At 35.1% G+C, this 13,456-nt stretch overlaps 1 protein-coding gene across 2 annotated transcripts in view; it reads left to right on the top strand.

Annotated features, from left to right (window-relative positions):
- The first annotated feature begins 4,318 nt into the window (after positions 1 to 4,318).
- The window catches only part of LOC111613107 (polycomb protein SCMH1-like), a 59,102-nt gene continuing 49,964 nt past the window's right edge, over positions 4,319 to 13,456 (top strand). For both annotated transcript variants that reach the window (XM_023354428.1, XM_023354427.1), the window contains exon 1: positions 4,319 to 4,421. In XM_023354428.1, the coding sequence (XP_023210196.1) occupies positions 4,409 to 4,421 (13 nt within the window). In that variant the 5' untranslated portion in view covers positions 4,319 to 4,408. The remainder of the gene's footprint in view (positions 4,422 to 13,456) is intronic.

The following is a 13,456-nucleotide window of genomic DNA, read 5'->3' as shown; positions in this document are numbered from 1 at the left end:
TATAGATGTACAGTGTGTAAGAGCCAACCAAGAGAGTGTAGTGTGGTGTAATTGTCAGGCGGAAAGATGCCACAGGCAAAAGACTCTGTCCGAGAAGACAGCGTCTTACTCAGACAGAGGGGAAAAGGTTGGTTGGCTAGTGAAATAACAGTGACCTACCGGTATAAAGCGGCGTCCTTCTGTCCAAAACAATGTTCCAGCGAAGCGACGCTACAGACGATGACTGTTGAGACTGTCCTGACGCTACAGGTATCCAACCCTGATGACTTGACTGACGCTACCGGTGCACAGGTCTTGAAGCTTGCACGACGCTACATGGATATAGCCTGATGTGACACCAGAAGTACTTGTGTTGGCTGCCTATATGGGCTGCAGGGAGAGCGAGGACGGCCAAGCTAGCTTGGCCGGTGGCAACACCGGTCTTAGCTAGAACTGGACTGCCATTATGGCGGTCCACAACAATCCAAAAGTAGAGAACTGCACAACTCACCAAGATGACTGAATGGGCTGTCTTCTGATGGGGAAGACAATATGGCTGACTCCAAAAACCAAAAGTTCCACAAATAAAAGTGGTGAAAAAGTTAGGCTTAGCAACCCTAAGCCTAACACGACCGCTAGGACTAACCTAGGCCTACTTCCCTATACTTTAACACAGAGCTAAGCTAGCTAAGCCTAGACAGACAGACAGACATTCATTTTTATATATATAGATTATTGGAATATAATTTGAAAATGTCGTACTTATAAATGTCGACTGTAGTCTGTCCGTACGTCTGTCAGGCTGTCCTTCTATGATCTCAAGAAAACAGTTAGATACATAGATGTTAAGACAGGATGTGGAAAGTGTAGAGACAGGAAGTCCAGATTAAGTATATAGAAACACCTTGTTTGGAACAAAAAGCACCCTACTTCGATATTTCTTCAGAGTTAGATAACTGACACGACTCTATTGCTCACAGGAAATGTATGATATACAGGGGCAAGACCACCACTAAAAGAATTGAGAACGTTGTGACGAAAAGTTGCAGCCGACATTATACCGATGTCACAATAAATAATCGCTGATTAGAATTAATATGGTTTATTTGGTTAGGGCAACGCGACACGTGAGCGATCTGCCGAAAGGAGATGCATCCCAGGAATCTTTTATGGGAATTTCGACCCTATTCAGGTGAATAAACCAGTAAAACTCCACATAGTCAACCCGTTTACCATTCATAACTAACTATCGAGTTTCGCAGCAATTGTATATATTACATATATATTACACAACTTAAAACAATTCTTCGTAAAATACTTTTATTTGCATTTGTCTATTAATTATTTTAATTGTGAAACAAAAGCGCGGGTTGCTTATTCTCTTGTAAAAAGTGCATACATTTTAATTAATACTGTATTCAAATTGTATTACTTTGTTAAAATACAAAGATGCTTCTCTTTTCTGGAAATATTATACATAAAAGAAAAACAACAACCCAATTAAATCAAATAAACTACTATTTTACATTTAAGTCACGTTTAATTCTTTTTATTTAAAATAATTTTCTAACGCGTTATAAATTAATAGCAAAGAATTAAGTTATTGACATTCGTTACTAAAGTTTTCTTTTACGAGTAAGTAATTTAAAATATTGTAATTGTAATTACATATTGTATTGTATTGTAATTACATATTTACGATTGTAATGAGTGTATCAATTATTAATTCAAATTTCTTAATGAAATCACCAACTTTTTACACATTTCCTCACATTTTACAGTTGTTAAATCGCCGAAAATAATATAACTTAATTCCAGGTACAGTAGAGCGTCGATTATCCGAAAGTCAATTATCCGAAAGAATTCCAGTGGGCAAATTTAAATTTTCGCCACTGCTGTGGCGCTGCAGTCTTTGGCTATGTCTTGGGCTAATCAAATATTTTACGTTTTTGATACTAAATTAACTTCTGAAGTATAATTTTTTATTGTTTTTATATTTTTCAATATGCAAGTCAACCCCCCTATAACACTGTTGATTATTCCGTTTTATATGAATTCCATGTTGTACGAGTCATTTAAATTTTACAAATATGTGTGCCGGGCTGTGAATGGCTTATTTATTTGTAAAATCTAAGTGACTCATACAACATGAAATTCATATAAAACGGAATAATCAATAGTGTTATAGNCGCTAGGACTAACCTAGGCCTACTTCCCTATACTTTAACACAGAGCTAAGCTAGCTAAGCCTAGATTTAGGCTTAAAGACTAAAACTTAGAAAAACTTTCCTTACTGCAGCACTAGAAAAACACGACTTACCTCTCTGGTGTCCCAACTCCGAATCATATCTTTTGTACAGGAGTATATTATGGGGGAGGAATGATATGGTCCTATTTTCCAATTGTCTGACCATTATTTCACAGAGGTCCCCGGAAACCGGACTGCCCATGGGAACATCTCTACCCCGCATGTATATACTCCCATTAAATTGAAATACAGAACCAAGAATACCAAGTGGGCCAATTCAAGTATGTGTTGGTGCATTGCTCTGTCACTCCCTTTTTATATATTCATCCCGGTGTGGTGCAGTTAAGTATCCAAAGTAAAATAATAACTCATAATTAATTATTTTTATTTTATAACTGTTTTGGTTTTTAAAATATAGTAGACCCCCCTATAACACAGTATTGATGTTTATTTATGTAATCTTTACACTTTTCATTCTCAGAGAAATGATTTTTGCATCTGCCAAGCATGGAAGAGTGATACTTACATTCGGTGTCAATTACTTTATTCTTGTGTTTTGTTTGTTTTTGGTACCCATTTTCTGTTAGACATGTGCAGTGCTGTTTTTCCCCCTCATAAATTTCATTAGAAATGCTCAATTTTCATCAGAGTGCATGGACATATCACTTTGATTCCATTATATCTTAAAAACGAAGTCATGGATTCCCATTTTGTTTTACATTTTTAAATTTCTCATTGCAGTTAATGAAAAATGGCAAAGTTTTATCAAAATAATTCAATCAAATAAAAAGAATGAACACAATTCTGTAAACTGCATAGAAGAGGCTTTGCTAAATTTCTACCTCAAAAATTATTTTTTTTTTAATAAAATTTTATAATAGATGGCACCACANAACACAATTCTGTAAACTGCATAGAAGAGGCTTTGCTAAATTTCTACCTCAAAAATTATTTTTTTTTTAATAAAATTTTATAATAGATGGCACCACATACAATTATTTTAATCTTTACACTTTTGCTGACAATTAGTGCAGTTTTGCATCATGTCATCTTTGTCACAATTTGCTGATTGCTTAATTTGATAGCATTTGTACACTGGAAGTTTTTGGTAAATTGCATGTGCATTTATTTTCAGATTATTACTACCAAGAAGTGTAAAAATTATATAAGAGGTTATAGTTTATTGCTTGTTTCTTACTTCCCATCACATTTTTAATTATAATGGCTTTTGTCATTTATGTCCTCAGATAAGTACTATAAGTCAATTTCACATCATCACATATAATTCTATAAAGATTGCTTGAACTGAAAAAATTTTTTTATTCCTACTTTGTGTACTAAAGTAACATACTTCATGAAAAAAAAGAATCAGCATATTCATTGCAACCATTTGATCAGTCCAGTTTTTCAGTTGTCTTGATTTTGTAACACCATTGTTTTCTGAGGTAGGGGTTGTTTGCTCTATGCTCAACTCACCCTGGAGTTGAGCATAGGACTGGGCTAGTTCTCCAGGGTGTTTGAAAACAAAGTTCTCAGGAAGATCTTTCAACCCATGCAGGATAGCAAAATTGGTACATGGAGAAAGGTGCACAATGAGGAAGTACATCACAAAGTTGACAAGTATGACATCATATAACCATAGCCAAGGGACACACAGATAGGCAAGACATGTAGCCCACACTGACATGAATTGACATGTACTGTACATACATAGAGTGCTGGCTGTATGTACAGTAAATGACCTGTTGGATATCTTCTATTGTAATGGAAAGATGGACTGTAGAGGAATCTGTAGAGTGGATGTGGCACAAGACAGGAAAATGGAAGGTGATTGTCATGGTGGTTAAGGGCCCAAGAGAATGAATTAATCATTGAATAATAATCATTGCAACATTTCTTTTTTTATCAATGGCAGTAACAAAAGTGTTAAGTAATATAGAATACTATTATAGTGAATTGATAATGTGAAAATACATTATAAAAAAATGAATGTTTTGTTTTAAAATGCAATGTTCTAATTATTTAATTTCCTAGAATAATGCAATTAACAATAATTTTTGTAATTTATAATAAATGCAGCACTTTTTAATTTAATTATATTTTTTTGATAGTGAAATCTATGGAAGAGAAAAGTATTGATTGTTTGGCCTAATTGTATTGGAAATACCAAGGAAGTGGAATATGTCTAGTAAAGGTGAGATATTTTAAGTTTGTTATATTGATTAACGTAAACTCATTTTATTTTCAAATATTGATCAATGTTTTAATAGTTACTGATGTTAAAGAATGGTTTTAGCAATGTCTGAAATATAATGTATTTCAAAAAACTGGGTACTTAATTATATAACATTCACCAAATAAACCATCACCAGTTCATAACCAAACAGAAAAATTCTTTCTACAAACATTTTCATCTATATGTAATAGACATCCTCAGGTATTGACGATATCGAACTAACGGCTAGTAGAATAGAATGTTTTTGAAAGTTCCGTTTAACTACGTAATTTGAATATGTTGCGTTAAAATTGAAAATATGTAAAATATTTAAAACATATCCGAATAAATAATTGATTTCACGTAGATCATGATGTAAATATCCTCCGTAATTTAAAATATCTTTGATGCACATTTCAATCATTGGGATCTAATTCAAATATGGTGCGCCATGCTGCGTAAAGTGTATCGGTTTCTTTGAAATTAATACCGACCCCTTTTTTAATTGCCTTATATATCTCCAGCGATTCGAGGTACTTGAGTTGTGCCTTATCCTATACTTTGTGTAGCAATTTAGCATTTTGTAGATCAACATGAACGTCCTCATTATTCGCATATGAACGTCATCTTCAAGATCCCCGGGTTAACCATGCTTTAACATACATTGGAGCAACCGCAAGAGGTCTCGCCATGAGGATGAAAGAACATGAATACTTGATAAGAAAAAAGCTGACCATGACAGCACTAGTAACATATGCAAATAATAAGGACGTTCATATTGATCTACAGAATGCTAAATTGCTACACAAAGTATCGGATAAGGCACAACCAAGTACCTCGAATCGCTGGAGATATATAAGGCAATTAAAAAAGGGGTCGGTATTAATTTCAAAGAAACCGATACACTTTCTGCAGCATGGCGCGCCATATTTGAATTAGATCCCAATGATTGAAATGTGCATCAAAGATATTTTAAATTACGGAGGATATTTACATCATGATCTACGTGAAATCAATTATTTATTCGGATATGTTTTAAATATTTTACATATTTTCAATTTTAACGCAACATATTCAAATTACGTAGTTAAACGGAACTTTCAAAAACATTCTATTCTACTAGCCGTTAGTTCGATATCGTCAATACCTGAGGATGTCTATTACATATAGATGAAAACGTTCGTAGAAAGAATTTTTCTGTTTGGTTGTGAACTGGTGATGGTTTATTTGGTGAATGTTATATAATGTCTGAAATTGTTGAATTGTAAGAAAGATCCAATGCAATTTTCAAACTTCAGTTATCTTTAATAATTTAAATGTGAATTAAAAAATTATTTATACTATATATGAAAAAAATCAGTTTCTGTTAAATCTAACAAAACATGGTCATCTTGGAATCTAGAGGAATTCTGTTACCCTACAATTCTTACTTATGCATTTTCATTACATATTCATTCACTGAAGAAAGACAAAACATTTTCATTACATATGTTTTGTCAAATAAGAATTTCAACATCATCTTAACACCGGGGGGGGGGAATCAACACTATAACTGGAACCTGTTACCAGTGTTCCTTGTGAAAAAACACAGTCTATCACAAATGTTTTTGAACTTTTGAATAGTTCTTCCTCGGGTGAAATCCAATGGAACGTTTCAAAATAGAACATAAATATTTGAAAATTAAATTGAATGTCTGTATGATTAAATCCATTGCACTGGGCATGCACATTCGTGTGTGGGTGGTGGTAATTAAAGTTCATCATATATGAAGGCCTGTCGGGCTACTGATAGATTAAGCTCCTCTTTCTGGTTGATACAGGCAGTCATGTGGCTAGTCATGTGTCGTAAATGGATATGGCTTCTAGCCATTTTAGATGCTCTAGGTGGGGTGTAATGATGATGACCTCGGTTTTGTCGAATTCTGCTTTGATGCCTGGACCAGATGCATAAGTGGCCGGGCAGTGGTGTGTCGCCCATGCTGGAGGTCTGCTTGGTACTCCCATATTCTGGTATTTAAGGAGTTCTTGGTGGAACAAATATATAAATGCCCTTGCCCCATCTGCTGTCCTTGAATGGGATGCAGTAAACACCAGGAAGCCTGTTATGATCCAGAGAGTCTTTACCGTTTCTGAGGATATCAAAGATCATCAGACATCTTCTGTATGCTATCTGCATTTGTTGTTTCTTGGCAATTTCGGTGTACACTGCTTTAATATATGGGTTAAACATCATTGAGACATGTGATTGATCACCTGAGTCGGTGCTGGTCCTTGCATGTGCATTGTGAGCAGTAATGCCGATTAATCAAATGGTGCATCAGAATAGGGTATCCGTGCCTGGTTGCTATTTTTTTAACGTGAGCTAACTCAGTGGCTAGGGCTTGTGTGGTGGATGAATGGAAAAATGCCCTCTTAACTAGAGCATTAAATGCAGCAGCCTTGTATGAGAATGGGTCGCATGAACCCACCAGTATGTGTGTCGAGGCTGCACATGGTTTGCTGTATACCAACAATATTCTTCCACTCAAATGTTTATGTCCAGAAAGTGGACCTCATTGCTGCTGATTACTTAACTCTTACTATTAAGCCATATGGGTTGTCATTAACCTATTCGATGTTGAAATTTTTATTTGTTGCCTGTGACACCATGTTGAATTTTCGTTGATGTTAAGCCTAAAAATGTTTTTTTTTTAAATAATAATTGTGTTTACTGTATCGTTAAAAATTATTTTTTTATGTTGCACAAACAAAATAAATATATTGAATAATATAAAAACAAAAAAAAAATTACAGGTAGCCCTCGGTTTATGCCGGCTCAATTTACGCAGATTCACAATAATGCCGCTACGCAATTTGCCATTTTGCGGTGTAATTCCCCAATTTTCCCTATGCCAGACTGATTTTTATTTCAGTGTTGACATATTTACCGAGCCACGACATTGTACATTCTTTAAAATAAAGATTTTTATTGAATATATTTATTTTTTCTGTTTAATATTATTGGGTATGTATACATTTGCATTAAATTAATATTAAAACACTAAATGTTTAGGTACCCACGAGTCAAGTTATCAAACTTAATAGTCCAATAAATGGTGTCCGAATCCATAGCGCCAATGAATGTATCCCGTATCAGTTCGTTTAGGAAAACACCTTACGACGCAGTAGCACTTTCAGCGATCACAAACTATCGTTAGTGAGACAAATCTACTTCTCGTTGGCCAAACGATACCTTTTTATTAACCAGTCGATATCTATCTCTCCTTAGCCACCTTCAATTTTCTTGCTCAAACTGACCTTATACATGCGCTATGGTGACTGGTGTCAACCAATCAATGTCTCTGCTCGTCTGTAGCTCCACGTCGGGTTAACGTATCCTTTCAACTATGGAAAGTTTGACGGATGAACTTTGTGAGTTAGACAATGATTGGGAGCGAAGTGCAAATGTAAAAAGAAGCATCATCGCATCCATTCGACCATATTCCGAAATTCTCAATGAAAGAAAACAAAAATGTAAACAATTAAAGATGGATACTTTTTCTGAAAAATGTAAGAGATCCGAAACTAAAATTTTTTAATAAAAACATTTCACTTTATTTTATGATAAAATACATTTTAAAAATTAAAAATTTATATGTATTTTGTATTATATTGTATTAATAAACAAAATTATTTGCTTATTTTTCACTTATGTAGAACCTAACCCTATACCTCACCGTAAATATGGGTTCGTTTTACGCTGATTCAATTTGCACTGGCTTTTGTAGGAACGGAACTGCGGTGTAAACCGAGGGCTACCTGTATATTTTAAAAGTTTGTTTTAATAAAAAAATTGTAACACAGTGACATCTAGTATCAAAAACGTTCCGATATAAACATGAAAATATTTGGGATCACCCACGCAGGTCAATGAGGTCAACACGAATATTTTTGGGAACAACGTAGGACAGGTTAATGGCTTGCACAAAAACTTAAATGTCTGATGCTGTCACATGATGAAAATGTCATCTTTATATATCTTATAGAGCAGGATGTTTGGGAGAAAAGGTGGAAGGATCTTATGCTCAAGTTGTCTAGTGACCATTTCGCACGGGTCCCCAGACACTAGGCTACCATGGGGACTCCTCTTTTTTGCTTATAAACAATTCCATCCCCGTTAAGGATAGCAGATGGGACAAGGGCATAATATATATTGGTTCCGCCAAGCACTCCTTAAATACCAGAATATGGGAGTACCAAGCAGACCTCCAGCATGGGCGACACACCACTGCCCGGCCACTTATGCATCTGGTCCAGGCATCAAAGCAGAATTCGACAAAACCGAGGTCATCATCATTACACCCCACCTAGAGCATCTAAAATGGCTAGAAGCCATATCCATTTACGACACATGACTAGCCACATGACTGCCTGTATCAACCAGAAAGAGGAGCTTAATCTATCAGTAGCCCGACAGGCCTTCATATATGATGAACTTTAATTACCACCACCCACACACGAATGTGCATGCCCAGTGCAATGGATTTAATCATACAGACATTCAATTTAATTTTCAAATATTTATGTTCTATTTTGAAACGTTCCATTGGATTTCACCCGAGGAAGAACTATTCAAAAGTTCAAAAACATTTGTGATAGACTGTGTTTTTTCACAAGGAACACTGGTAACAGGTTCCAGTTATAGTGTTGATATATTTTGTCTTTCTTTGGTGTATATAACACATACACAGTATGTCTACTAAGTTTAGCAATGATTTTTTAAAGAGAATAGAGTGGCTGCTCTATCTATTGGCGACCAACAAATTTTGTTGCATGAACGTATTGACTTGTTACATATGCCATTTCACAAAGATCAGTAAAGTCATTTTGGGGCCATGTATAGTTGAATGTGATGGGTGGAGAACTTATGTCATGGAACTTTCAGGTATTAAAGTTTTGTGGTAAAGCTGGTAAACTGCATTGCAAACAGTTGAATTGATGATTGCAGCCTACTGCCTATGAGCTGGCCAATAAATGTCAATCATCTGCATGGATTGGAAAAAATTTGCCATGGCCAAAGAAATGTTTGATTGCAGAAGTCTAATGTGAAGATTATGATAATGGTTTTATTTGAATGGCAGGACGTAGTGCACAAGGAATTTGTACCAGCTGGACAAACATCGACCTCCACATTCTACAAAGCAGTGTTGCAAAGAATGTGACATCTTATAGATAGACCACAGTTGGCTAAATCAGGTGACTGGTTCCTGTTGCACAACAATGCTCCTTCTCACATTACAACATCTATCAAGCAGTTTCTTTCCAAAAATCAAGTTACAATGCTTAACCACCCTCCTTATTTGCCAGATTTGGCCTCTGCTGATTACTTTCTATTCTTTAAAGTGAAGTACCAACTAAAAGAGCATCATTTTGACTTATATATAGGCAAATGTAACAAGAGTACTGAAGTTCTGATATATAGGCAAATGTAACAAGAGTACTGAAGTTTGTTCTAGTTGCCGAGTTCTGTAGTGAAATACAGAAAGTGTATGACCATGCCAAGCAATGCAGAGACTTAGGAGGGAAGCATCTTAAAGGATAAATAATAAACAATTTATTTCCTTCACATATGTATTTTATATTAAATCAGTCTTAAAACTTAGTAGACACGTGGTGTATATATACTAGGCTCAAAGATAAAAAATGCTCAGAACAGCAAAAAACCAGAACACGTTGTGGCTTTACAGAAACTGACACAAGAACTTTTGTGTTTGCTGTCTGGCCAAAAAAATTAAGCTATATATCATCAATATATTCATTAAACTATTATAAAAATAAATTTATGACTAGTAAAAATTTGATGTTTTATTTTAACACTTTCAGTGGTCTTTTTAATCTGATATGAAAAAAACGTTAATGTTAATATTCATTAATGCATGTTTTTCTTAAAATAAAGTAATAAATTATACAATGTAATAATTTCTTTAACATAAAATATTTCAGAATATTTAATATTATTATTATTTTTTTTTTTTTCATCAAAAAGTTATTCTTATAAAATCTTTCAATTGAATGATATAAGGTAAATTTAAAAAATTATAATATCGGTATTCCTGTATTTTAAATCTATGTAGAGCAGTGGTTCTTAACCAGTGTTCTGCAAACCTAACCTTGAGTGTTCAACGAAAGAACTGTTTATTTAAGGTTATTCCCATTGCTATATTCATAGATAATTCCATATTTTTATTTTATTCAATATATTAAAGTTTATTAGTTTATTGCTTCATTGTTTTCTGAGAATAGTAAACATGGAATTGCTTATCAATTTTTGAATATATTGATGCTAAAGCTCCATGTAATAAAAAGTATATAAATGGTTTTCTGTGGTCTCAGAAAGGTTGAGAATGTGAGACTTGAAAGGCCCCTGGGTCTAATTTAATAATTTTTATTAATAATGTTAAAATGTTGTCCCCAAATATTACTTCGTTTGGGTGAGAAAAATGACGTTTTAGAGTGGGAAAAATAGATAACAGATGTTACTTCCTTTCACAGAAGTTAGTACATCCTCTGTTTTTCCCTTATCTGCGAAAACTCTCGCTTTGGTGGGAAATGTTTACCCCTCACATATCCCCCTTTCCATCCGTTCTCACGGAGGAATCTTTGCATGATGATTGGTCACCGATCGTGACATATAGAGGAAATTTGTCAGAATTCGGGGAGTTCAGCGACAGATCTGAAAGCGTCCAAACTCCACACATTTTCCTCCTGATGACCAACGTCCTTAGACGAGTCACATAGAATAATTCCAGAGCCTGCACTTAGAAGTGATACTCTGATTTTGTGCACATATCGATCTCCCATGGAAAGAAGTAAATGAATTAAAACTCCAAAACCTTTAAACGTCCAGTAGTAATCAATTTAATAATAAACAAACGTTTTCGACCGTACTCTCCAGACCGAGAGTATGGTCGAAAACGTTTGTTTATTATTAAATTGATTACTACTGGACGTTTAAAGGTTTTGGAGTTTTAATTTATATATTTCCAGTACTCAAGTGAGAAGATTTTAGATAAAGAAGTAAATGAACTTTATTCTCCAAAGTGTCCCTTGCCTACATAGAGAAGAAGACGAACGACAACTAAAACAGGTTGTATGTTTCTAACGATTTTGTGAGCTCTCTCTCTTGATCACGAAGCGGGTATAGTATAAGTCCTTGCCTATATCGTGTATCTTAATTGTCGTATTTATATCCCTCGTTCTTTGATATTTGTAATAGTTTTACTTATATAGAATCATTAAACTTACTCTTGTTTGTTTTGTATAAGATATGTCTCTTTATAGATCTGATTCAGACTCTAATTAAGTAGTCACATGCGTGTTTGTCCACGGATTGATAAATTGACAAACTGGTGTCAGCCCTGACAAGCATCTGGACTTCACCGTTCAGATCTACTAGCGGTTATCGCTCTCCTATGAGAACTTTTAAGATCGGATCTCTTGATCCGAAACTTTGGAGACAGATTTTGGATAATCTGTGCCGATTAAGTGGTACGAACAATCATTAGAGGATTAGAGTACCCCCGGCTACTCTCACAAGAACAACTGATGTAGAGTAAATAAAGCAGTGAATAAAATAATTGTCCTTTTTACAACATCATTGTTGATTTAGAATCATTACATAGAAAAGAGGAAATTAAGTGAATTTATTACTTTTCAAGACGCAAGTTTAATTAATAGTAATGTGAGAATTGAGATTTAGGGGTTAATTTATTTTAAAGAAATTATTGTCAAAAGAATGTTTTAGTTTAGAATGAAATAGCATTTTAAACAAAAAAGATGTAACATTTGTCATTCTCGGAGAGAAGGGAAGTTGAACTTCCTTTAGATGGCCAACTTGCATGATGAATCAGATACAGCTTTACACACATTACTAGCCGCCTGACAGAGCCATCTCTATAAAAGGGGGAATTTTCTTGCCAATCCAGGTAGTTCTTCCAAGGAAGATTGCCATATGAAATTGGGCTCAGTTAATCCAAAGCAGAACTTGCCATCCAAACTGGCTGCATAAGTGTCAATCTCTGAAAAAGTTTGCCATATGTAATTAAGGATTGCTTCCCATAATATTGTGAGGCTCTGGACAGGTCCGAACCCTCACTAAAATTCACGTTAAAATAATTGTTTTAGAGAAAATAATATAGTAGTTAGAAATACATTTTTATGATATGAAAACGCGACGCTAACTTTTAAACAATAGAAGAATGTAAGTCCGTCGACCATTTCCGGTTGCAGATCGAATTAAACTTTGATTTTGACCTCTCCCGCGCCCCCAAAAGGTTTCGAATTGTCATCAGGTGACGACGGGAGACCAATCGGAAAGGGGAATCTGAGAGAAAACAGATAAAACCCCGGAAATTCGAGGACGCGAGGGCTTCTTCTCCCGAAAGTTCCAAGTGACGGATCTGTTGTTGTGTGTGTGTCTCGCACCCATCTTCGTCTCCATCTCCAGGCCTCGGATCGACATCTTTCCATCAACGGAAGTTGACCGCATCGTCCCGGAGTCCTCGAGACGTGATGGAATGGTTCATTCGCAAACAAAGAACACTCCTTCAAAATGGGACTATCTTGGAAAGGAGAGGAAGACCCAGAGGACGCAACCGCCGCAGAACTTCCAAGATCGCGGGAAATCTTGTAAGCTTCTTTCGTGTTTAATAAACGGTTGTGTTGTTTGTAAACGAAGCATCTATCTCTGACTCAACTGCTTCCACATGTCGTTGATTGTTACCGCTCGGCAATCCAAACGGCAAGGGAGACGATGACGATACATATCACCTATTATCGTTCATCGAGATTTTTTAAATTTCCCCCCTCCCTCGGCCCCACAATATTGAAGACATTATGTAGAAGACATTGGAGCATAATGTATACAAAATGCATAGAAGATTAATTTTTCCAATCCACATTATTCAATAGAAGATTACAACTACAAATACTACATGAATTGAGGCAGTATAAATGATAGATTTATGTAAACTCTC

The sequence above is a fragment of the Centruroides sculpturatus genome, unplaced genomic scaffold (assembly GCF_000671375.1).
Source record: "Centruroides sculpturatus isolate CEXI.00-Female unplaced genomic scaffold, Cexi_2.0 scaffold1856, whole genome shotgun sequence".
In the NCBI taxonomy this organism is placed as follows: Eukaryota; Metazoa; Arthropoda; class Arachnida; order Scorpiones; family Buthidae; genus Centruroides; species Centruroides sculpturatus.
Note: the sequence above shows the minus strand (reverse complement) of the source record. Positions and strands in the feature narration are given on the sequence as shown.